The 21552-nt window shown below is 51.0% G+C and overlaps 1 protein-coding gene across 4 annotated transcripts in view; it reads left to right on the top strand.

The window, feature by feature from the left end:
* The window catches only part of ETS1 (ETS proto-oncogene 1, transcription factor), a 64917-nt gene that overhangs the window by 27706 nt on the left and 15659 nt on the right, over nt 1–21552 (top strand). For all 4 annotated transcript variants that reach the window (XM_042831985.1, XM_042831987.1, XM_042831986.1 and 1 more), the window contains 2 exons: nt 19187–19306; nt 19977–20177. In XM_042831985.1, coding sequence (XP_042687919.1) covers nt 19187–19306; nt 19977–20177 — 321 coding nt within the window. The remainder of the gene's footprint in view (nt 1–19186; nt 19307–19976; nt 20178–21552) is intronic.

The raw sequence follows: 21552 nt of genomic DNA, 5'->3' as shown, positions 1-21552 counted from the left end.
AACTTTTCAGAGAATGCTGAAGCTTTCTTGCGTGCTTGGGACTGATGATGAGAGAGGGAGTGCAGATGCTGCTGCCTTCTGTTTCAGGCATCCAGAGATGCCCCAGATAGAGGACGCCACACTTTCTCTGCTCCAATCTATTTCAGACAGCTGCCCGGGTCCTGTTTGCTCAGCCCTTGGTATCTTCTTGTGGATCCTGCCATCAAACGTGTCCCGTTGCCCTTTGAAATGGGTATAGCCTGGTTGAACTGAGCCACTCATCCTTTTACATGCCAGTAAAGCAGGTTTGCTCTACAGTGTCCTTAGGGTTAATCTTAGGCAGAGAGAGCCGTTACAGGCAGAGGTTTTCAGTTGTGCAAAGTATTTCATGTGCCAGGTGCTCGGTGCCCCGTAAAGCTGCAGAGATGCGTTGGCTGTGTGCAGCTTTCCCCTTTCTCCCCCAAAACAAAAGCCTGCTCTGAGCCACACGTGCAGCAGCCTCGGTGTGCAAAAATGGGATGGGATTTACAATGTGTCCAAAGGGTTTAAAAATAACTCGGAAAGGATGTGAAGTTCTACAGGGTGTCCAAAGCCAAATTCCCTGCTCTTTTCAGCCAGAACTTCTGAGGGTGATGAGGTCAGGAGCCAAAGTACCCCATAGTGATCTTCTCCTTTCATATGTAAGTTGTGCGAGGAGGGGGTGTTCATTGTAATGCTATGAAAAAGTGTATGATAACATAGTTTTAGTTGCAAATATATATCCGATCCACCAATTTGGGTTAGCAGACTTAATTTACCAGCTTTATTATGGTGGATATTTCAAAGTTCATCCACTGGGGGAAGAACCCAAACCAGGTACAAATCAGCCTTACTGCGAACTGAACTTTGCAACGCTGCCCTCTGCAAATCGCTTTGCTTCCTCCAGTTCTGCAGAGCTCTGTTTGGTCTCTGTGGTTGGAGTTTAAAGCAGCCCTGCAGCCCTTGCTGGAAGCTGGCAGTGTGTCACTGGGACTCCCAGTGCTGAGAGAGAACTGCATTTCTTGCTAAGAAAGCTGCAGACCTGCTGCCTCGGGGCTTCCCGCAGGGCAGGGTGTGAAGTGCAGGCAGAGGTGCTGAGCTTTGCATCCACTCCCCTCTTTCTTCTTTCCCCTCTGGGTGCATCTCGGTGGTGGGCATCCTCCTGCCCAGCACAGAAATAGGAGCGGGCTGTAAAATCCCAACAGGACCCATCCGTTTAAGCTCTTCCCATATGTACCCTAGGGCCAGCTGGGAGACAGGCACGTATTTCCACTGGCCTGTGTGTGGGTGGCATCCCGGGGGTGGTGTTTGATCTGGCAAGAGCCTTTCCCTCTGTTCAGTGTTTGGGATCAGCGAGGTTTCTCCTGCTGCGATTGCTGTAGGGAAGCAGACGGCTTCTGCACAGCGTGTTGGGATGCAGGATCTGCCCGCAGCACACGGCTTCCCCTTCCCAGAGCCAGGGTTATCTCCTCTTGTCCTTTGCTTTCACTTTTAGTGCACACAAGTGAGGGAGCTCGTATTTGAGCAAATCTGTCGGGTGTGTTCCCTCCTGTGCTGTGCCTTGCTGCAGGGAAAGGGCAAAGTGCTTTACAAGCCTGAGCATTTCTTTGTCGCAGCCTTCCGATGAGATCCTGGAGAGCACAAATATCCAAACACACATCGTTAATTCCCACGTAGTTTTTATGTATGTGTGCAGCAGCATCCCACCCAAGGCAATCGGTCTGGGAGCTGGTAGGAATAGGAAGGAGCACACCTGGGGATCGCTCTTCTGCAAAATGGGTTTGATGGGTTACCTCTGCACAGCACTCACACGGGGCTGGTCCTTGCGGCGGGGTCAGCTGCTGTTCTGAGCGTCTCGATGATCTCGGGGCAGCGGAGAATGCTTTGATTGCTTTTGCCTCTGCAGCAACAGCAAAGGTGAGAGCTCCGCTTTGGCAGTGGGTTGTTCTGTGTGGGCACAAATCATCAGCCGACAGCGAGGCTCAATAAATGAGGGCTTCGGGCTCCTGCAGTATTTTCAGTGCTGATTGCCGCTGTAAGAGGTGAGAATTTCCCTTGAAAAAGAGCAATTATCTTTCTATGCACTTACAAAATGCCCATCACTGTGGTATCCAGCAAGGATGGGGGGATGATAGTTTCGTAGCAGGGAGGGGGCTGGCTGCACCTGGCTTTCACCGGCTTGTTCGGTGTCAACTTGCGTCTGCTTGAGGAACAAAGCTGTGAGAAGAGCTGGAAAGAGGGCAACCGTTCCTTCACCGCCTCCCTTGGGGATAAACACCCTGAAGTGCATCCCTGGATAAAGTGTTTTTGACTTTGGTACAGCGAGCAGGATTTCCAAGAAAGAGGAGCAGAGCCCCATTCCTTCCACGTTTTCATCACGCCGTCCACAAAGCATGTAACAACTGTGCAATTACAGCATAGTTACACGAAGCGGCCTCTAATTTGCCATGTAATTATGGTGTGCTATGCTTTGATGAGCCTTATAAAACGAAGGGATAACACAGTCTCATGCAGGAATAAGCTCCAGGAATAAGCAGTGCCTGTGCTCTCTGGTGGGACCCTGGCATGCTGGATTTTACCAGGATGATGGCTTAGGGGATTTCTATCTGGACTGATCCATCATGTGGCTTAGCTGGGGAAGCATCAGGTCCAGGTTTAGGCTTCAAAGGTGCTGTTTTCCCCGCCCGGGGTCAGAATTCTGGGTGGATGTGAAAGAGAGCTGGGAAAGAAATTGCATGGCAGCCTCTGGGCTCTGCAGACTCAGAGCTCCCATTTACCTCTAGCAGCCCAATCCCTGCAGTTAGACCTCGAGATGGCAGTTGGATGCTGAGGGTAAGATGGAAGAGCGGTGTTTGGGTGAGAGCAGATCCGTCTCCGGCACCTGAAGAGGATGCAGGTGTAAGAGAAGACTGTAGGGATGTAAATGTGCAGGGATGCCACGCTGAGTGACTGTCTGCAGTGTGGTGGGATCTGGGGGAAGGAAAAAAAAACAAACCCATGTGGATTTGTCGTAGACGATTAAAGGGATTCTTTTCCTTTCAGCACCATCAGCTGGCACTGCTTGGGCACATGAGCTGCCTGGAGGCAGAGAATTGCATGACTTTGGGAGACAAGTGTTACTGCTATCCTTGGAATGAATGGAAAGGATGAAGCTGCTGGCATCTCACATTCAGCTCGGGGAAAGACCTGTGCTGGGTAGGGAGGTGCAAACTGACACAACAAAATCAGGGACAATCTGCTATGGTTGAGCTGAGAGCAGAGACTGCCCATTTTCTGCACTGTGAAGTTGGGGATCCCAGCAGATATTCCCCCAGACCACTTGCTGGCTGTGAGCTCAGGGCTGCTTTGCAGCTCGTCCAAATCGGCACAGCTCTTCTGAAGGCAGGGATGCTCTGATCCGGGAGAAAGCCTCATTGCTGCAGAAGCCAGTGGGACAGAATCTGTAGCTGATATTAATGGTGCAGCTGTCCCACAGCCAAAAATTGGCCCTGCGTCCCTTTATTTATTTTTTAACCCACGACATAGTTATACATCTGAGCTCTTTTGTTCCTCTTCCGTGACTAAGCTGCTCACTGCCTTGTGTTTCTTTTTTTCCCCTTCATTGTGTAGTTTATAATCTCCCAACTAGATACAGAAAGAAAATTTGTTTGCAGGGCTGGCCAAGAGGCTCTGGTTACACTGGCATCAGGCCATGCTTACATCTCCAGTCAAAATACTGCTGGTTTAACAATAAATATTTATTGATTCTCCTACAAGCTTCTACATTTTTCCCAGGTGCAGTGGAATTTGGGAGCGGGGGCACTGGAGCCTTGAGGAGGCCTGTGATTTAGCTGAAGTGGCTGCGTTGGGTTTGCGTGGAATTTGCTCCTCCTGATGACAAAATTGGGAGATGGCTGCAGAGATAGCAGCCCTGCTGTGGGCTGGGTGCCTTGCAGGCTGCCTCTGTGTCCCTGGTCTGTAGTTGTGCTCTGTTTGGATCCCAGTTTCCAGGATTTGTGCCTGTGGCTGCTTCAGGCTCTGGTGGTAATTATGGGAAAATGTGCAAATCTGCAAGACACTTTATCTGCATGAATATCTCCTTGAATCAGGGAGCGGCTGGTGTCCAGAGGGGATACAAGGTTCAATGTTGGGTCCAGAGAGATGACAAAGAAACTAAAAAATAAAAGATCAGGGTGGTTTCAGTATTTTGACTCAGGGACTCCGCTTTCACATCTAGACTGTAGAGAACCACTGGATCTGAGAGCATGTGCTTGTAACATTAGCAAACTGCAAACGTTTGCATGCAAAACCTGAGCTTCTGCAAGCTGCGTGTGTTCAGACGGCAGCAAAGCTCACGGCGCTCACGTTCATAAGTGCTCAAAACTGTGCTGTTCTCCTTTTTGCATGCAATGGGTGGCTCGGAGTAACTTCGGGCTTATTTAGCTCTGCATGGGGAGCAAACCCAGCACTCCTGTCTGAACTGTGAAATGAAACTGCACATTTGTGCGTTGTTTTCTTTCCCTCTCCTCAACTGGCAGCAGTCTGAGCCTTGGTTTGGTCCTCGGTGACCTGAGCGGCGTCAAGTCGCTGGGACGACGTCTGTCTGAGCACGACCACGCAATGCATTTTCCCCATCACCTCCCTGATCTTGCTGATTGTGCACAGTTTTTTGGCACGCCTCGAGCTGCGGTTGCTGCCTGGTGCCCACTGTTCTGCGCCTTTGTGCACCGCATGCCAGCTTCGCTGTGCATTTGCAAGAAGCCAGGATGTTGTGCTGTTCAGCCCTGCATCTGCTCCCCATAGAGCAATGCCTACCAGGAAAATACCATCCTGGAGCACAGTGGCTTGCACATGTGTGGAATAAAGAGCAGTTTTCTATCCCAGAGAGGAAAAGGCCTTTTTTTTTGTCGCTCCTTTTGGGAGATGTCAGGTTTTGGAGGATATTGGAGATCCTGTATGCATGCAGAGCTGCATCATGGTTTGATGGAATTTGATGGCTGCAGGTGCTGGGCAGCACAGGGATGGTTCCCTCACAGCCTTTGCTGCCTGCAGTTGCCCGTTGGCAGCTCTATGTGGGCAGTGATGACTGTAGAGGCCAGGGGCTGAGTGGCTGCTTGGAGCTTCAGCCCTATTCCCTCTGAAGCACCTTTTCAGCTTAAGGCTGGGTGGAGGGCTTCCTTTTTGCCTGGGACGCTTGATGGAAGCATAGGGCTGACGTAGCAAGGCAGCAGCTTTCTGCAGGAAGCACTCAGCTGTGCAGCTCAGTGAGGCAGGGCTCCAGATGTTCCACTTCTCCTGTAATGATGCCAGAAGGAGTGGAAGCTTCCATCCACCTCAGGTGGATACAGACCCGATGTAATTCAACAAGTGTGTGCTGCGGGCTGAGCCCTGTGCCGTGCATGGGTTCATGAGGGATTGCTCTCTTGTAGGATGTGGCTCTGCCCATATGGGTAAGCTGGAACTGCTGAGGCCGGCTCCTCACCCCAGTGAAGCATTCGGAGCTTGTTAATGAATGAAATGCATTTTCTTCCACGGAGGGGATTTTAAATTGGCTCCACATGGATTATGTATGTTGTCGCACTTTCCCGGAGGGTGATGGCATGATTAGGAATGTGGGTTTGATGAAAGAAGCCAGACACTGAGTCAAAACTGAGCGCTCCCCCCGAACTGCTCCCCGCCCCGTGCCCCCTCTCCCCCCATCTCATTTAAAATATTTGACTCGATTCCAGGGCATTCTTCAGATGGCTGCTGGGGAGCACGAGAAGAGCAAACCAGTGGGATGCCGCTGTTCGTGTGCTGCATCACGCTCTGGGTGCTCAGTCCCAACATTTCAGGGACGCTGATCCCATCTTCTGACACCAACAGAAGGCAGGGAAAGGTTTAACGTAGGGGAACTGAGGCACAGGCCACTGGATCCAGATACTGGGAGCATTTTGTTTTGTGTTGCTTTTTCTTTCCTGTCAGCATCGTCTATCACAGTAATCAAAATGTGGCTTTTTGACCCACATGAAAGTTTTTTTTTATAGGTAGACTGCGTGTGTTTGTGCAAAACTGCTCCATTTTGGTCAGTGCTCTGGAAGCTGTAGAGCAGCGAGTTTTTTTTTGTTTTGTTTTTACCTTTTAGTTTTGAGAAATTGTTTACCGAAAATGTGAACCATCATCAGAAGTAATAGCAAAAGCTGAGCGCCATTGGCTTTTTCCACTGAAAAAACTGAAAAAGCCACAGCGGAGCACGTGAAGCTCAAGCTTTTTTTACACAGCATTGTGAGAAGCGGTTTCCCAACACAATCCCAAGTGCTTTCTCTTTTAAAACACTCAGGGCCTGTTATGCAGCCTCTTGCCTCTCCTAACCGCTTGGCTGAGGTCACCAAGTACAGTTCATCCTGGTTTGCAGCTGGACATGGGAAGAACTCCTCCATCCCCTTGGCATTGCTTGGGGTGTTCTCCAGGATGGGATATGGAGATATCCAGGCTAAGCCTCACTGCGTGCTGTCCCAGTGCTGTCCCTGCTTCTGGGCAGCTTGCTCCTGCTGTGGGGCTGGGAAAGTTTCGCTTTCCAACGTCATCAATGGGCTTTCAGGGCTGTCACGGTAGCTGTGGCCCAGCGGGGCACTGAGTCACTGGCGCTGTTTTCCATCCCTTTAAGCGGCTCCAGATTTGGAGCTGGCTCGAGAGCTTGTGACTTGAAAGGCCCCGGCCGTGCGTGTGTTCTGCCTTCAAGCTGGATGACTCTCGCGTGTTCCTGCGTTCAAACGGCTCAACCCCGAGCAGCCGTTGCCATATGGATCCTATAGAGTGACCCGGCAGAGGGATGGGTTACGTCAACAGGGCGAGGAGGGATGGGGAAGCGGGGCTGGGTGAGCCTAAGCTGCTTGGCATCTCCGGGTTGTGTCTGCTTTGGGAGCTGCTGGTCCCAGGCGTTCATTGGATATCCTCAAAAAAGGAAACAAAATCAAAAGAGGGGAAATGTGGGAAAAAAAAATCCAGAAGAAAAGCAAAAGGGATGGATAGGGATAATGTGCCTTTAAACAGCTGTGTGTAACCGCTCTTGCTAATGGGGTGACTAATTCCATGCATCGCAAAGCAGCAGCAGAGCCCGCTGCCAAGACGTGCGCGGGGCCGGAGAGTCATTGCTGTGTGCTCCCTGTCCCCTCCCTGCCCTCCTCCCCCCCCCCAGGCAATTAATTTACTCATCTGGAGGGCACAGCCCAGCGATCTCTTGACTCAGCAATCAGGGGCCGATGGGAGCCGTGGGAGCAAATTCCAGGCAAGAAACAATCTCATGACTTGTCTCGGAAAAGATTGCTCCAAAAAGATCCCCTTACGGTCATGGAGCTCTCCATGCCCGCGCCTTCGTCAGAGCCCTGACGAGCTTTGTGATTGCCCAACTTGGGGGAGCGGGGCCAGCCTGGGGAGTTGTTGGAAGTTTCTTGCTTGGAAAAGAGAAAGATTTGCTTGGAAAAAAAGAAAGATTTGAGACAGCGAGGCCGTGGAGCCAGTGCCTGCTCCCCAGGGCACGGGGGTGTGGGGCCACTTGCCAGGGCAGGGAGCCCAGAGCTTGGCTTTGTGTTGCTTTTTTGGGTCATTCATCCCTTTTCTTCTCCCACTTCCCAGGGTTTTTAAAACCCTTCTTTTGCCTGCAGGCGATTTGGAATCTTCTGTCAGTGTTTGCTGGCTGCAGGCACCAAATTTACCTTCAAATGGCACCATGGATGACTTATTTATTTATGTTTTTTGGCCTGCTTTTTCATTTTTCCATACTATGTGCCTCTCTTTCCAGGCCATTTCCCCAGTGAGCATCATGTGAGCCCCATTCCCTCTGAGAGGAGTGCAGAGTCTGTGCCCCTAGCTTTCCTGCTGTCTCTGGGGATGCTCTGAGATTAGACCAGGTTGCTCTTTGCACACTTCAGTTCTGCAGCCTGGCCCCGTGGGTGGTAGCCTCATCAACCCGCATTGTGGCTCAGGAGCAGTGACCCAGCCCAAAGCTGCAGCATCCCAGGGCTCGTTACAATCAGTGGAGGATTCCCAAAGTTCCTGGCAAGGGCTTCTGGCTCCTGAGTAGCCGAGTGACACCCCCACTCCCTTCTCCATTTGCATCTCTCCTAACAGCCTCTTGGCCTGAGCAGCCGAATTCAATCAGCCCTTTCACCATCTGCTCCCAGGCACTTCTGCTGGGGAAGGCTCAGGGCCAGCGAGGCTGTAATTCCTTAATAGCTTCCGGATGCTGCGCATTGAGTGGATGCGAGGGCTGTGAGCATCTCAGCCTCTCTCCTCCCATCGCCACAGCCTGTGCGGAGGTTTCTAAACTCAGGGCTTCCTCTGAGCACCCCCAGCCCCCAGCTTATCCCTGCCATCCCTTTGCTGTCCCATCTGAGGCCAGTAGGTGACATTACCCTCCCCTTGACCATCCTGGTGCTGGGATGGGGATGGCTGAAGCTGATGGGGCAGCCCAGCATGGTTTTGGCTGCCTTCCTCTGCTCACTCCCACCTTCCTCCTCTTCCCAAGGCTTGTCTGGCCCAACTGCTACATTGGTCCCTGGTGGGAATATTCCTAGAAGTCAGAGCTGGAGGAGAAAATCTTCCTGGGGCCGCTTGGGAAAACTCTTCTCCTTGGGAAAGCTCTCCTCAGTGGGGTTGATTGTTCACCTGGAGGCTTCACAGTGCAGACTGAATGGTGCAGAGCTCTGAGATCATCCTGCTTTTTGGGGGCCCTGGTATCTGAAACTGTTGAGAAGCATGGAGGAGGCTTAATCTCAGGGCTGTTCTTGTACTTAGGAAAATCCACTTGTTCCTTGTTTTTGTTTCCTTGTCTGCTTCCAAACACGAACAGCAGAACTGTTCCTGAGAAGTTATGAAATGAAGTTGGTCTGGCAGCAATATTTCCAATGCACTCAGTCCAGCATGGTCTGCAGATTTTTGCTTCCCAGGTTTTTCCTAGGGCTGTTTCTGACCTCCATCCCTGGAGGAGCTGAAAGAGTTCACCCTTGGGAATGTTTAAACTGAGGTGAGTGTAGGACACGTGTGGTTTCTGACTGTGGGACGGGGCAGACAGTGCGGACCTCGTGCTTATGGGTGATGCCTGTGGAGATGCCAGCTGGAGGTGCCTGGGAACACTTGCAGCCTGTAGGGTTGCATTAATGGAGTGCTGTTCGGGGAAGAGGAGAGGCTGTTTGCTTTGAGGACTTTCAACCCCTTCCGTGTAGTTCTTTCTCCTCTCTTTTAAATGCTGCTGCTCTGAGAGACGCAGTTAGCATAGAGGAGATGCGTGGGCTGTGTGATGGATGTTGCTGGCTTAGGTTCTTATTTCAGCTGCGGGGGGCTGTTATGTACAGTTTGTGAACCATGTTCACGAGGAAGGATACGATGCCTTCAGAGCCATCAGGGCACTTGCAAATGCAAGTCTTCATCAGAAGTGCTTCCAATGCTGCAAAGACATAAATCCATACACAGTGCAGGGGGATGAGAGGTGTATGGATTGCTGTGCTACCTTCATCTCTTGGCAGAGCTGGCTGTTTGTTCTAAAGAGTTGACAATAACTTTGTTGATTACAAAGATTGACTGTCTTTGGTTTAATGTGATTTAGAGCAACCAGTGCTGAGATAAACCAGCTGTGCTCCGACCTCCCAAACTTAATGTGGTTGCAAAAGTCTGTGTGATTATTTGTTTGATTTGAGAGAGAAATATGCTCATCTCTCCTCTCCTCCTTTTTGAACTGCAAAGCTGGGCAGCTCAGCCTGATGCAAAAGGACAGACCTGGCATCCTCATGTCCTATGATGGAGGCAGAGAAGGAGGAGGTGACACAGCACGATGGAGAATCGGTGGTGACTGCACACCTTGTGCCCCTCCCCATGTCCTCTGCTTGCTGAGCAGAGCTGAAATACTCCCTGCTGCATAGAAAAAAAAGAGGCTGATATTAGAAATAGGGCCTTCTCTGGTGAGGCAGCGGCCGTCCCTGCGCAATCCACAGGGGATGTGATGCGCTGCGACTTGCATCGTTGCATTGAGCAATGGTTTCTTCTGGGCTTGGCTCTGTGTCTGCCTGGTGCTGCCCTGGAGCTAAGGGTTGGCTGGGGAGGCTGCGGAGGTGGGGTGGGATGGGCAGCAGGCAGGAATCTGCAGCTGCAGAGCTATGTGGCAAGCTTCACCCCCAGAGTCTGTCGCCCCGGGCAGCGTGAGCACCCAGGAGCTGACCTGCTGCTGCCTTCTTTGCTGGCAACTCGGTGCTTTCTGCATCGTTGTATCACACGGAGATGTCCTGTGCTCCGTGGTGCTGTCTGAGGCCCTTTTTGCTTGTGACTTATGGGCACTTCTTACTGCGTGTACACTGACAAAGGGCTCCCCATAGCAGGTCCAGTCTTTTCTGCTTCAGCAAACATGCTGGTTTATGGAGAAAGAGCTGGTGAGTGGAGGAGAGCAGCTTTGATGTGGAGAGGGATAGTCTGGGGGCTAAGCATCATCCTGGCTCGAGGGCACTTCAGTCTGTGTCCTGCCATGTGGTCCCCACGTGTCTGGTGTGACGTGGCATCGATGCAGCCTGCGGGCAAGGGCTGATGCCAGCACACAGAGTTTACACAGAATTTGGGCTGGGCTGATAATCTAGAAGAGGTTGGGGAATTCCTTGGGACAGATTGGAGGGGAAGGAAAAGAAAGGAGGGACTTGGCTGAGCAGCCGCATGCCTCATCTCATTCTGAGGCCAGGAGAACTCCGGCTGCCTTTTAGGACTGGTCTGGCAGTGGAGTCCCAGCAGCAGGGACATCCGTGTAGAGCATCTTCATGAGAAGTGCTTTGTGTCATGATGAGGGACAGGGCTAATGGTGTTTGGGCACAGAGTCATTTCATGTGACTTCAAATATGCAGTGAAACCATCTCCAGCTGTGAGGTCATGCATAGCTGCTTACAGAATGTTGGCACAGCACGTTCTTCAGGTGTGCTTAAGCAGGCTTGGTGGGTTGGGATCTGTTTCTGGGGTGATGAAAGACCTAAGCATGACCAAAAGTATCTTTGGCCAATATCCCTGCAGCGGGGGGACAGCCCTGCCAAAATATCTCAGCCTTCCCTTTTCACACTTCCTATCCTGACAGCATCTTCCTCACACAATGTACTGCTGATTAACCTCAACCCTGACTTGCAAAATCGCTGCTGGCTGTCTTCTGGGAGATTGTCATGTGAAGTGCAGCATTGCTGTGCCTCCTGCAGCAACCAGAGCGAGTGGCTGGAAGCAACAGAGATGGGTCTGTCTATAATGTGTCCATCCACGTGTCTGAGAGATGAAGGAAAGCGAGATTAATATCTGAAGGAGAGACTGCTTGGATAGGGAGATATGCAATCTGAGCTGCTAGGTTGGGGTTATGTAGCATCTTGATTCAACCTGCATGTGCTCTTGTTGTCCTGAGTAACCATGTCACAGTACATGATGCCTGAGCATCCTGCTCCAGGGATGAACCCTCTGTCATGTCACTGCAGCAGAGGTGTCCCAGGTGACATTGCCATGGGGATGAGACCAGCACAAGTTGTTCAGCAGCTTCCTGCAGGGAAGTGTTGGATGTGTGAGACAGGGGCTACTGTCTGTTCACTGGAGCTCCCAGCCTTGGTCTGCCTTGGGAAGGGCAGCTGCGTGAACCTGAGGGGTCATTCAACCTTACGGGGTTTCCACCCTAACCAGCAGAGAGTGAGGAATTTCAAGAGGCTTCTGGGCCCAGGCGTGAGCCATTCGAATACCTCAGGCAGCCATCCAAGAAGCAGATGAATACCTGTTGTTTGTTCAGTCGGTATCACTGGGTTTGGGGGAGGGTGTTTCCCTCCCTCCCCCCCGATTGCTGTTGAGCAATTAGAGCTTTGCTACTGAGACTCGGAGTGTGAGAAGCTGGGTTTTTGCTGCTTGTTTGCGGAGGAGCATCTCCCTGAGCTGAAGCACTGATGCAAGGCGGCTGCCACAGGCGTGACCTGGCCTCGCTATTTACACTTGACCTCCTTTCAGCCAGGGCTGGGTGTCCATTACAGGCTTTGCTGGGCCCTCCCCATTCTCCCATTAGTGTGTGTGCCTGTGCATGGGATTAGAGCTATTTAGCAAAACGGTTAGTGGGAATTAGAGTGAATTATCACGGGGGAAGAATTTCCTATAGGAGAGAGCAGTTTCATTGGAGGTAGAGAGCATCCAACCCTGCAAAGGAGGCAAACCATCTTCAGCGGCTCATGTGATGTTTGTATGGGGAAGCAGGGGGAGAAGGGTTTGGCCGCCCAAAAAAGAGTCTTGGACTCCCAGCCAGGAGCCTGGAGACACGTGGATGTTGTGCAATGCTGGTTTGCTGGCTGCAGCCTCATTTAGGGCAACACTGTTTCAGGTTGCCCAGTGAGTTGATGGATGCTCCATCCCTCCAGACACCCCGGGTCAGGCTGTAGGAGCTCTGAGCACCCGCTGGAGCTGTGGGTGTCCCTGTTCATTGCAGGGGGCTGGGACCAGATGGCCTTTAGGGGTCCCTTCCAATTCAAACCATTCTGTGATTGGTGCTCAGCTGGGAGCTCACCCTGCACATACGTGGGCTTTGCAGAGGTTGCACTAAACCCAGCCCCTGTGCTTGGGTGTGCACCTTCATGAAGGGCTCACACAAGTTTTCAGCAGTGAGGATCAGAGATGTGAAGTGAGAGAAGCCGTTGCAAAGCTGATTCATGGGTACTTGTTTGCAGGGGGCTCACTGGGTTAGCAGAGTTGCTGCATCTAAACCACTGAGATCTCGGTGGAAAAACCTTTCTGCTGCCTTCACTGGCTGCTTTGCATAGTTTTGATGAGTGTCGTTAAACAGTGGCCACATCGAAGCCCGGAGGTGGCTGTAAGTCCTGGGTGCTCCCTCTGCTCCATCCATGATCCCTCCAGCAGCTGAGATAAGGAGGATGCAGTGAAGCCCTGCACCAGGGGAAGCCTGACTTCCAGTTCCAGAGCCATGGGTCCTGTCCTGCCTGCTGAGCTGGGGAAACTTTCTCATCATCGCAACAAGCGTTGACTCAAGCCCTGTGGTTTTGCTGAGCTTCAATCCAGGGCTTTGTCTCGTGCTTCTCCCCCTTCTCACCCCCACAAACACCAGGGAGCAGCGAGCCCCTGTGAGTGCAGGGGATGCTGCTTTCCCAGGGTCCACATCCAACACCCACAGCATGAAACTGTGACTAAGGGAATGGAAAGAAACTCGGGCAGCAGGCGAGGTCAGCGTGGTGGTGCTGCTGTTTGGGTGGCGGTGAAGCATCCTCTCACCTGTCGGTGCTGCTGCCTGGTCCATGGCCAAGAGATACGAGCCAAAGCCAGCACTGACATTTGGATTGCTTTATTTTCCATTTTCCTCTCTTTTCTTGCTGCAAAGCTGGTCCCATTCAAAGTAATCCTTGATGAGATGAAACACCTCAGTGCTACGGCGTGTGAGGATGTGACCTATGGGGATGTGACCCTGTGGACTAGAGGGACCTTTGTCCCAGGTTTTACCTGGGGTGGTGGCTGGGATATTCTTACATATTTTGTATATTTTTGTGTTGTGAGCAGAGCAAGGGCGGTGCCAGCAGGTTGGAAATGCAGTGCTGGCAGGCTTTGCTGTGAGCACAGGGTGCTGCAGGGCTGTGGGCACAGCTGCCCTGACCACGCACCCCGGAGCAGCTCACACCCCTTACATGGTGGGTAACACAGTTTATCTTAAAGCCCAGGGCTGAACAGCAAGAGCATCCTGACAGCCGGTCCCACCCTCCTCTTAACCTTTCCCATTCCCTGCTCCCTGTGATGCTCCAAGTACAAACTCGGGAGAAACCCTTTTATCTGCGTGCTGAGAGGACAAGTTTCCAGGCCCTTTATTTAGTGGGAGAACTCGCCCCCATGACACGCTGCATCTCCATAAGAAAGCTGCTGAATGCCGGAAGAAAGCTGGCTTTGTTGTTCTTTTTGCAGCGCTAAGCAGTGCGGGCTTTTGGTTTCCTCTCTTGTTTTTCTCTTCAAACCCCGCTTTCATCTCAGAGTATTTATTTTTCACTACTTGAGGGAAAAAAAAAAAAAAGAAGAAGAAGCAGCTTATTTTTCTTTTTTTAAAAATGTATTTATTTAAAATTAAAATAGCAAATGTCAGTCCCTTTCGTGCCATGCCTGGGAGAGAGAAACATGATGAGGTGCTGTGGGAGGGGTAGAAATCTCAGTGCTCTCTGTCCCAGCATCTCCTCCTGCTTGTCCTTCCTCCTCAATTTTCCCTCTATTCCCCTTTTCTCCCCTGAGTTTCGCTGTCCTTTTGGTTTGAGGAGCCCTAATTGGAACAGGCCGGTTCTGCTCCTGCTTCCTGCGTGGGAGTGAGAGGCTGTGCTTGTGAAAACAGTTCAAAAGTGCAGACAAATTTTTGCCTAATCCTGCCTAAATAAGTGGGGCTCAGTTGGGGTTATTTGCCCAGGAGATCCTGCCCCGATGCTGTGCGGGGCATCTGGGAAAGGCAAATCTGCCCTAAGGGAAAGGGACCTGAAATGGGAGATGTGGGAGACAGTGCCTCTGCCATGCCTCATTGGGGAGCGTGGGAAGGGTCTCAGCTCCCGGCCCCCCTCTCTGCAGCCTCCTCCCTTCCTGAGAAAGATTTCTCAGCTGAACCCTGCCAGCTGGGAGACTTTGGGAATTGTCTTTCAGCCTCCCCATTGCTAGCCCTGCCCTGCTTTGCTCCTGGGGAAGGCTGGGGTGGAAGTCTGTGTGCCACGTGATGAGGTGATGGTGGGCTCCCTGTGGGGTGGAGCAGCTTGGTGGCACAGGGGAAAGCAGGAGAGCAAATGAGTCCTTGCCTCTCTTGCCAAATCTCTGAGAAACTCCTCTTGCTCCATCACAGGAAAATAGGACTCTGGGGGCAGCACTGGGATGTCCCTGGAGTGGCAGAAGCTGGCACGGTGAGCATGGTCCCAGGGGACACAGCCTCCTAGCTGTGACCTGGCTGAATTGTCCTCCAGCAGAGCCCTGCACAGGTGCTCATAGGAGCATCTCAGCCAGCTATGGCTCAAGGGCTGAGCTCTTCTGAGATATTTGGGCACAAATTCATGCAGCTGTTGGATGCATGGTCCTGGAGTGATTATTTTCTTGACTTGACTCCATGCCAACTTGCACCTTTTCCAGAACATATCCCATGCCTCCTTCAAGCAGCCAGTGTGTCCCACACCCTTGTGATGTCAGCACAGCATAGGACTAATCCCTGTCCCAGGAGGGCTTTCACCTTTGAGAATGGTGTGCTGGGTTCCTGACCCGGTGTGCATCCAGCAGAGCAGGGGCAGGAGGGGCTGTGGGGTCAGCTGGCCCTGCTCTGACCTGCTGGGCATCCATCTGCATGCAGGCTACTGTGTAAAACAGTGGGGACCAAACAAGGACACATTGAGGCTTTTGATGGGAAACAAAGTGAGTGGCTGAGGGGAGTTTAAAGGGGGCATTGACTCCAAGTGGAAATTAGGGAGAAAAATGACTTTGCTCCTGTCCTCCAGCTTTTTTTCTTGACTGCCATTTATTTTGCTTATGCAATCAGATGCTAATGTTTTGACATGCAGCAGAGTCACTTGCATTTTAAGGTCAAAATCCCTAAAGTTTGTAAATCGTAGTGCTTTAAAAAGATCAGATGCGTAGAAGTAGTTTATACATGTGGAGCCTGTGGAGAGCAGAACGCGAATTTGTCTGGGAGATGAACTTGGTGATGTTGGCCTCTCTGTGCGTTTCTCACAGTCTCTGTGTCTGTTTGTCCAGCACCTACTTGCTACAGTGCCATTATAGAGTGATAAAGGTTGGTAAGGATGTTGGAGGTCCCCAGCCCACCCCGCCATGCCCACTTCACATCCCATTGCTCTGGGACACCAGGGATGGTGACTCCCACTGCCTGTGCAGCCATGCGGTGCAGCACTGCTCTTTCAGAGAGGAAATTGTTCCTAATATCCAACCTGAACCTCCCCTGGCACAACTTCAGGGCACTATCTCCCATCACTAGTTACCTGGGATGGTAGCTTTGGTGTGCATCCTCTTAAGCTTGAAAGCCACATAGGGATGTGATGCTGCCTGTTGGCTATGGCAGGATCATTGCCATCCTTACGTCCATCTGGTTCCCAGGGATCTAAAGGAGGAAAAACAAAGACTGGTTTTGGGAAGCCTTCAGGATCTCAAGCTGAGCCCCCAGATCTCTCTTTGCTTTGCAGAGCTGCAGCCTCTTGCATCAACGTCCCTCTGCCTTCCTACCGTGTAAGGAAAATTGCTTATCTCTGCTCTACAGATGCTGGAGATGATGTGACATAATTTTCCAGAGCGCCTGCAACTCCTGTTAGCATTTAAAAACCAAAACATCGTACCCTGCCTGGTGTCCCAGGAGGAAAATCAAATGCTGCTCACTGTCAGTGCAGCGGCAGCAGCAGGAGATGTGGCATCTTGGCAGCACTCTGCACGTGCAAGCCGTGTCAACGAGGCTTTAATGGGTGTTGTAAAACCCATCCAGCAACCCCAGCCTGCAGTGCGAGTCCACGCTTGGTTTTTAGGTTTGAATAAGAAATTGCCCAACGAAGCTGGGGTACAGCAGCTGAGTTTGGTGCTGGGTTTGGTGCATTCCGAGCCCTCCTGTGTGCACGCGTGCACGCTTTCGCATGTGCTTTTGCGGGCAGCAGGAGGTACACAAAGGGGACGTTTTATTTGTGTAAGATTTGATTAAAATCTTGGAGAGGGGTTTCAGATGACAGTGAAAGTTGAAACCAGGGGAGTGAAGCCCGGCCTGCTTTTGTTACCCAAATGCTGCCCTGCTCTGACCTCTGCCCACCCAGAGCTGCAGGCGGTGTGTGCTGTGCACGGGGACAGAACCACGGCTGTGTCCTCCTGAAAGGTCCTGCAGAAAAGCACTGCTGTGTCGGAGGGCAGGTAAAGCCCATCGTGCTCCCAGGAATTAACAAAGAGAGTGACCTTTCAGTGCATGTAGTATCTCTCAAAGCCAGAATTGAAGTACAAACTGTCCCCCCTCCCGTTCTACCCCAGATCATGCAGCCAGGACTCGTCCACAAACACGTATGCACAGCTTCACCAACCCATTTAATGCTGCACACGCGAGCTCTTCTATAGAGGCGGGATGCTGCTGACTAAAATTAGGCTTTGCAGACATTTGCAGGTGTGGGGCTTTGAGGCTGCCTTGTGTTTTGAAGAAGTTTTAAGCAGTAGCTATAGTTTAACAAGAGAAAAAGGTTTCGATTCTGAATTTTCCCAACGCATCTTGTTTTAAAGGAGAAACCTCGAGATGTGTGTTTTGGTTTGGCTTTGGTGCTCACCTTATGGAACTGAAACCCTATCCAGTGCTACTGAAAAACTGCTTCACTGGCTCTGTGCAAACCCAAATGCATGGACCCATCAGTGACAGATGCTCCTTTGCATGGCAGCAGGAAGAATTTAGCACTAGCAGAAGCCTGGCTTGTGGCTTGCCTAAGGAGGTCATCTGTGTGCAGGTTTTTGCAAGTGATTCAGTGCAAAATGGGTTGGAAACGTTTTCTGAGCTTGCCTCTGACTCAGCTTCCCATGGCCGAGGAGCAGCGCTCTGCTGTTGAAGCGGCCGTGAGGGAGCAGATCCATGGGTGGTCCCCATAACCACAGAGCACAGCCAGCAGAGCATTAACGTGTAACATGAGGATGAAGGGAAAAGGGCACCAAACCACTTTCTCCCAGCATTATCTCAAAGCCAGCAGATGGAGAACAGAGATATGCAGGGTGCCTGCTCGTTTTTCTGTGCCCTCCTCAGCTAAATCCAGTAAATAATGAAGTGTAATTTGCCAAATAGCCTTTGATTATTATTATTTGCTTTTGAAGGTCCTGAGGGTTGCAGCGTGGCAGGCAGGCCTTGATTTCTACAGCAGGGCTGGGAGAGCAATGGGGCGCTGGGGCTGAGCAGGGCTACCTGGACAAAAAGAATGGCAGTTTGGAGCAGTGAGCTGGGAGCTGGGCACGTGGATGGCTTTGCACATCTGCTTGGGGGTGAGAGGCGGTGCAAAGATGAAGGCAGGAGAGCAGCTCTGGTCTGGGCTGCACTCGGGATGCTCTCAGCGATCCTTGAGGGAGGAGCACTTTGAGGATATGTGGAGCATTAAATCAGAGCTTAATGCAGAACGATAGTGAGCCAAGGTGCCTTTGCACAGCACAGAGAGCACTTTTGAGGGCTTTTGAGATTCACATCCGGCTGCGATGAAAACACCAAAAATTTGTGCTCATTGTCATTTTTCCGCTGAGAACAGTTTTCATTGAAAAATTCCTGATAAGCTGCAGAGTGAGGCAGGCCTCCGGCAGAGGATTTACAACAAGACTGACAAAGTTCAGTTGTTGGAGATGGTGAATATTTGAGGCTTTCCTTCACCACAAATGATGGTTTTCAGGAATGCTTGAAGTATGTGAAAAAGAGCCAAAACCTTTATTCAGATTGAGGTTTTTTTTTCAAACGATTGCTTTTGTTTATGGAACTGTTTGGCTACAAATTACCACCTCCTTCCAAATAAATTAGCGAAAGGGAAGAAAGGAAGGCAGACCTTTGCTTCTCATCAGGACTGGCTCCAAGGCCCTTGGCCTGGCCCCATGCATCCCATGGGGCGGCTGTGCATTGTTCGGTGACTCACGGAGCGCCTGGGCTTTGCATGATGTAACTCTGTGCTCATGTGGGATTTTCCAGCTCTTTGTTTTCTCTCCCATCCTTGAACGGCTTTTCTGCTGGTTCTCCATCCCGCCTCATCCTGCTGTGGCCCTCCTTTTTCTGGGATTGCTTGCAATTCTTCAAAATTACTTTTCCTATTGCTTTGGGCCAGGATGCCCGGCACTGAGGCAGGCATTCAGAGATGCTTTCCTTCGTGCTTTCTTGTTCAGTCTTGTATAGGACTCATGACCCAGCTATCTCACAGGCTTCAGAAGCCAGGGGTGATGGTGATGCTGAGTGAGCTGTTGTCTGTGATGGTGTCTGATATCACCATCAAATTTCCAACAGCACATTCAGGGCTGGCTCACAGAGACCACACGCACCATGTAGCCAAGCTTGTCAGACATGGCTTGTGTGCTGGTCTGCTTGTGGACCTGCAGGTTTAGGTTCAGGGCTAGAGACTTGGAGTGTGAAAAATTTCAAAAGAAGCAAAGGAAGGGTTTGCCTGTTTTCTGACAATTCAATACTGTGCAAACCATTCTGTTGTTTTTCCCAGCCCTTATGATTGTTTTTCTCTTCTGATGCTTTCAGATATGGAATGTGCAGATGTGCCTTTGTTAACCCCCAGCAGCAAGGAAATGATGTCTCAGGCACTGAAAGCCACCTTCAGTGGCTTCGCAAAGGAGCAGCAGCGGCTGGGAATCCCCAAAGGTAAGAGAAGGCAGCGCAGCTGTGGTGGGCACAGAGGACAAATCCCCCACCATGATGCCACAGCAACACGTGGTGCCCATACTGTGGTACTGCCTTGTTTCTTGGCAGTTGAAGCTGGAAGAATCCAGACACACAGGCAGAACCTTTCAGTACCACTTACAGACTGCACCCACCCGACAGATTGCGCCTGTCTGTCCTGCTAACAAAGTGAGATAACCTCCACTGCCAGACTGCTCTGCAGCTTTGTTGAGACTGCGAGACTTGTGTTTGCAAATCACATCCACTGTACAGGGAAGCAGCTGGGATGCTTTACAAGAGGCTGATAACGGGGGGAAAGCAACAAGATGAAGGAGTGTGTGGGAGAAGGGGTCAGAGAACTGCCAGGATTTTTATAAGTCTCAAAGCTCACTCCTGCTATGAAATATATCTGCAAACATGGCTGATTCAAGCTTACTCTGCGTACAGTATTCCCCCACCACGTATTGCCTTTTCACCAACAGATTGTCAGTCTCTAGAGAATGATGCTGTGCAGGTGCTTATCCACTGGGACAGATGTAGATGTGTCCTGTTTTCCTGGGGAAAAGGCTTGTGGTTGCTCATTAACAGATCTCTTCTACGACCCCTTGTTAGTTGCTCATTGACGGATCTTTTCTGCAACCCCTTGGTGCAGATCCCCAGCAGTGGACAGAGACACACGTGCGGGACTGGGTGATGTGGGCAGTGAATGAGTTCAGCCTGAAGGGAGTGGATTTCCAGAAGTTCTGCATGAACGGAGCTGCCCTCTGTGCCCTGGGCAAGGAGTGCTTCCTGGAGCTAGCGCCCGACTTTGTGGGAGATATCCTTTGGGAACACCTGGAGATCTTGCAGAAAGGTGAGTCCTGGGGTCTCCAAGGGGGATAGTTTGTGTGCTCCTGGTTCCTCTGCTGATGGGCTTTTCCAACGAGTATGACGTCCTACTTGGGCTGCAGTCCCAGTCAAAGCAGCTTTGAAAGCTCAGCTTTCCCGTAAGATTTCAAATGGGCATCGCAGCCAGTAGTGGGCAACGCAAATCCTGGCGCTTGTTGAAAGAGGAAGGGAACACCCTGTTCATGCAGGGACGCTCTGCCTGCCTGGAAATGGCGGTGGGATTTTCCAAAGCATTCTTCCTCAGTTCATTTAGCTCCCACTGTGAATTTTACTACTTCCTCCGGTGCAGCAAGGTACAACAACATCACCAAAATCCCACACTGACTTCCCAGTTGCAATTGGAAGCGGCTTTTGTTTCTTGTCTAATGAGTGTAATGGCGTTCAGTTAAGTGTGGTCGTATCCCACACAGGAGGGAATGGTGGAAATCATATCTGCCTGTCCCTGCATACGCGCATTTAAAGGAATTAATTTTGGTTTATTTGCAAGGAGTGGGGGGGTGTCACACGTTGATTTTGGATGTTAATTTTGATGGTGTGCAGCATTTTCCAGCTCGGATGGTTCCTGAAGAGAGAAATCTTAGGATCCTTAATAGAAGATCTCCTGTAGCTCATTTCTGTGCAGAGCTACGTGCTCTCCTGGAACACCCCCAGTGCTGCTGGGCTGACCCTGCGTGCCTGTCCATAGGCCTGAGCTGGTGGCAGGAAGGGGAGGGGGAACAAAGTTATGCCTTCCAGGAAACCATTGACAAATGGATGTTAATTGCTGATTACTAATTTTACTGCTACCTGTGGTTTGCAGAAGGTAAACATGGCTCTTCCCAGGGTCAGGGTATGACGGGCTGTTTTTCTGCTCTTTGTTTGACTCTGTATCTGTTCAGTTCTTCTCGTTTTGCATGATTTTTAATGAGTGGTTATGTCAACAGCATGCAGTTTAACCAAACAAAGCAAAACGTTGTGGTCAATCCTATTTCTATTTGCTCTAAGCCATGGCTTGTAACACAGCTCAGCCTTCCTGCAACCCACTGGAGAGGGATGCAATGTGCTGCAGCTTCTGGCTGAGGCACTGGGCTGGGTCTGGTCCCAGCTCTGCTCTTCTTGCACGTTCCCTAAGGTACAGTGAGAAACCTGGTGCTGTATTGCTCGCTGTCAAGTAGGGTTCCAGTTTTCCTGCAGCACTGACAGATGGATGTTTGGATGCCACGGTCAGGAGGATGCAAAAGGTGTGAGATAGATAACGGCTATTACAAAGAAGCTGGAAATCTTTTGTACCTACTGCAGATTTTCTTCCAAGAGGATGAAAAAAATAAAACACAGTTTATTTGTCTCAACACCACTAATGT

This window comes from Centrocercus urophasianus, unplaced genomic scaffold (genome assembly GCF_019232065.1).
Source record: "Centrocercus urophasianus isolate 14NV4802_14NV808 unplaced genomic scaffold, USGS_Curo_1.0 seq_37, whole genome shotgun sequence".
NCBI classification, from domain to species: domain Eukaryota; kingdom Metazoa; phylum Chordata; class Aves; order Galliformes; family Phasianidae; genus Centrocercus; species Centrocercus urophasianus.
This window is presented reverse-complemented; position numbering and strand designations above follow the sequence as displayed.